The 3,228-nt window shown below is 34.8% G+C and overlaps 1 protein-coding gene across 1 annotated transcript in view; it reads left to right on the top strand.

Annotated features, from left to right (window-relative positions):
- Positions 1–2,671, top strand: part of UBXN8 (UBX domain protein 8) — a 23,357-nt gene extending 20,686 nt beyond the window's left edge. Inside the window, 1 exon segment of the mRNA XM_015592792.2 lies at positions 1,511–2,671. Coding sequence (XP_015448278.1) covers positions 1,511–1,678 — 168 coding nt within the window. The 3' untranslated portion in view covers positions 1,679–2,671.
- The last annotated feature ends 557 nt before the right edge of the window (positions 2,672–3,228 follow it).

The raw sequence follows: 3,228 nt of genomic DNA, 5'->3' as shown, positions 1-3,228 counted from the left end.
AAACAGTCAAATTCTCAAAAGAAACTGCAGGACAGAAGGGCTTGGCAAAAAATATTCGACAGGATGAAGACCCAGGATATACAACCAAGAATAATTTATCCAGCAAAGCTATCATTTAGAGTTGAAGGACAGATAAAGAGCTTCCCAGACAAAAATAAGCTAAAGGAATTTATCATCACCAACCCAGAATTACAGGAAATGTTGGAGGGACTTCTTTAAGAAGAAAAAAACATGTATCAAAAAACAGGAATAAAGAACAGTAACAACTACATTCCTGTCAATAAGTACCTTAAAGGGAAAAGAATTAAGTGCTCCAACCAATAGACAGAGTGGCTGAAAGGATAAGAAAACAAGACCCCTACATATGAAAAGGGAAGGGATGAAAAAAGATATTGCTTTGATGGACCTAGAAGGTATTTAAGTCAGACAGAGAAAGATAAACACTATATGATTTCACTTATATGCGGAATCTAAGGAATAAAAAGAACAAACTAATCAAAAACAGACTCACAAATATAGTGGACAATTTGGTGTCGGACAGAAGGGAAGGGGGTTTGGGGGACTGGGAGAATGGGGTGAAGGGCTAAAGAAGTACAAATTAGTAGCTGATGGATGGTCACGGGGATGGGGAGCACGACACAGGGAATGTAGGTAGCATTAATACGTTGTCTAGGTGGAGGGTCAGGGGAGGGAGGGTGCAATTGGGGGGATCATTTTATGAACTATATAGCCGTCTAACCAATGTACCGTATACTTGAAACTAAATTAAAAAAAAAAAAAATAGTACCCAGTTTTGCCCAGTGTGTGGGGACAACAGGGGTTCTCATTAATCGTTCATGTGAATGTAACTTGGACCTGTGTTCCTATGAAATAATTTACCAGTATATATCTTTAAAATATATAAAAATACATGTTTGGGGCCATTAGTTTCATTTATGAGTATTTATTCTAAGGTCATACAACTTCCTAAAGCAACAGACCTTTCTTTGGCATACACAAAAAGTGTTGCTTTTAGGCAATAGTAATTGAAAATTTGGACAATTACTATGAGAATATTCATGACAGGGAATGTTATGAATTCATAGGGCTGACCCACTGAAAATCATGTTATCATAAGGTAGAGTCTCTGGGGCCTGCACATGTCCTTTGTGACCAAGTTCCTGAGTGATTTTGATGTGGCTTAGATTATGATCTAAATCATTATTTTTCCCAAATGTTAACCTTTTGTTCTCAATCTTTGTATTGAATAATCTTTCCATCCCCTATGGTTGGGGCTTTCCTAATTGTTAAACGCCTCTGCTGTCTGTGGGTGCCTGTAGTCCCTAGGCCTTAAGCAAAATGTATTAAAGGTTATTCATATCTCAAAATCCATGGCATACTATTTTTCTTTACACTCTAGAAAGTTCCTTTGAAAGGTAGGAAAGTTCTGTAAAATGGTAAAATGTCATGGTGATCCTGAGGGACATAAGAGTGTATAGTATTTGATAACTATGTTTTTTTTAAATTTTAGGTCCTGTTTGACTGGATGATGAAAATTGGGTACCACACATCCCTATACAGCCTTTCTACTTCCTTTCCCAGAAGGCCTCTGGAAGTGGAGGGAGGCCGGTCATTGCAGGACATAGGAATAACTGTGGATACTATACTCAACGTGGAAGAGAAAGAGCCAAGCAACTAGTTAAGAAATGAGAACTACCTGTTCTACGTAAAATCAGTTATGCCACAACCTTACAGGACAATAAAAGAATCATATTAAAATCATGCTAGACCTTGATTGAGCTCAAGGCAGTAAACACTTTAATTGCTGGTGTCCATGGGAATATATGGACACACAGGAGTAGAAAAGGATTGCTCTCTGCATATAATTTTTGGAATGTGCCATTTTATACTGTATCAACTGAGGACTAGGTAAAAATGTATACTGTAAGACACTCAATAATTTCTTTTCTTCCTAGATGACATCATTTATGAAAATGACATCATTTGTTGAAAAACAGTCATATGACTATAGATTCTGCCTCTTCAATCCATCTCAATCACACCATGAATATTTCACAATTCAATGAAACTCTTTAAAGCCTTATGAGTAAGATTCTTCTGTTGTATTTCTAAAAATTAAAACATTTTAAAGATGATTCAAAGCTCTTTAAGGCTTTAAAGTGCTTTTTGATAGGTATATGTTAATGTTTACTAATATTTAAGATTTATATAATTTTGCCTTGCATTGAATTGTAACATAAAGTTCCAGGTAGACCAATATTTTTAAAAATTAAAATATTTTTAAAAAATAGGTGAGTTTCTTTTATATATCTGGTCATTTCATTTTCTGCTTATAAACCTGTAATGGTGTACTCATGCACTATGATACCAAGTTCAAACGCCGAGTATGGAATAAAAGGCTGTTAACTTTGTTCTAGTCACTCCCTTTTTTCCTTTTCCATGCTCTGTCTTAAGAGTCAGTTAACTTGACTCCTGTGTATTTCCCTTTATTTAATGCTCCATTATACCTCTTCTGTAGAATTTATTACATTTTTTTATAAATAGCTATGGTTTTGTTTTTCCAAATACATAATTCTTTAACAGCAAGGATTGTATTCTTTTTATTCCCTCTACAAATATCTAGTAGATACTTAATATATACTTGAAAATAAATATTAAGTTGTCTCAACCATTAACTTTTTTTGTCTCTGGAATATCCCACATTAAAAAATAAATTGATTATAAATTGTAAAAGAAGTGCTGTTCCAGAACTTTATAAAATAACACAAAAAACGTCTCCTATAATCTCTACTTAGAAATAAACATGACTAACATTATGGTTTCCTGTATGTCCCGTCAAGATTTTTTAAGCTTATATACCATAGATTAAAAAAACGACTCCATATTTTTTGACCTTTTGGAAAAACTGATTATTGTGAAAGCTACCAAGTAATTATGCTACATAGGATGAAGCAGTGTGCTCCGAGATGGCCCCCTGTGTCCTGGTGTTCACACAACATACCAGGGCTGATTGGTATGACCAATAGAATTAACCAAAAGTACACTAAATCCTAACAACGCAATCGCTGTTTTTTGGAATCAGACATTAGGTAAAACGATGTATAGTCATGCGTCACATAACGATGTTTTGGTCAATAATACTTTAAGTACAGTGACAGTCCCCAAGGTTATAACAGAGCTGATAAATTCCTATCACCTAGTGATGTCGTAGCCATCATAACATCTGAA

Source organism: Pteropus alecto, unplaced genomic scaffold, assembly GCF_000325575.1.
Source record: "Pteropus alecto unplaced genomic scaffold, ASM32557v1 scaffold24, whole genome shotgun sequence".
In the NCBI taxonomy this organism is placed as follows: domain Eukaryota; kingdom Metazoa; phylum Chordata; class Mammalia; order Chiroptera; family Pteropodidae; genus Pteropus; species Pteropus alecto.
This window is presented reverse-complemented; position numbering and strand designations above follow the sequence as displayed.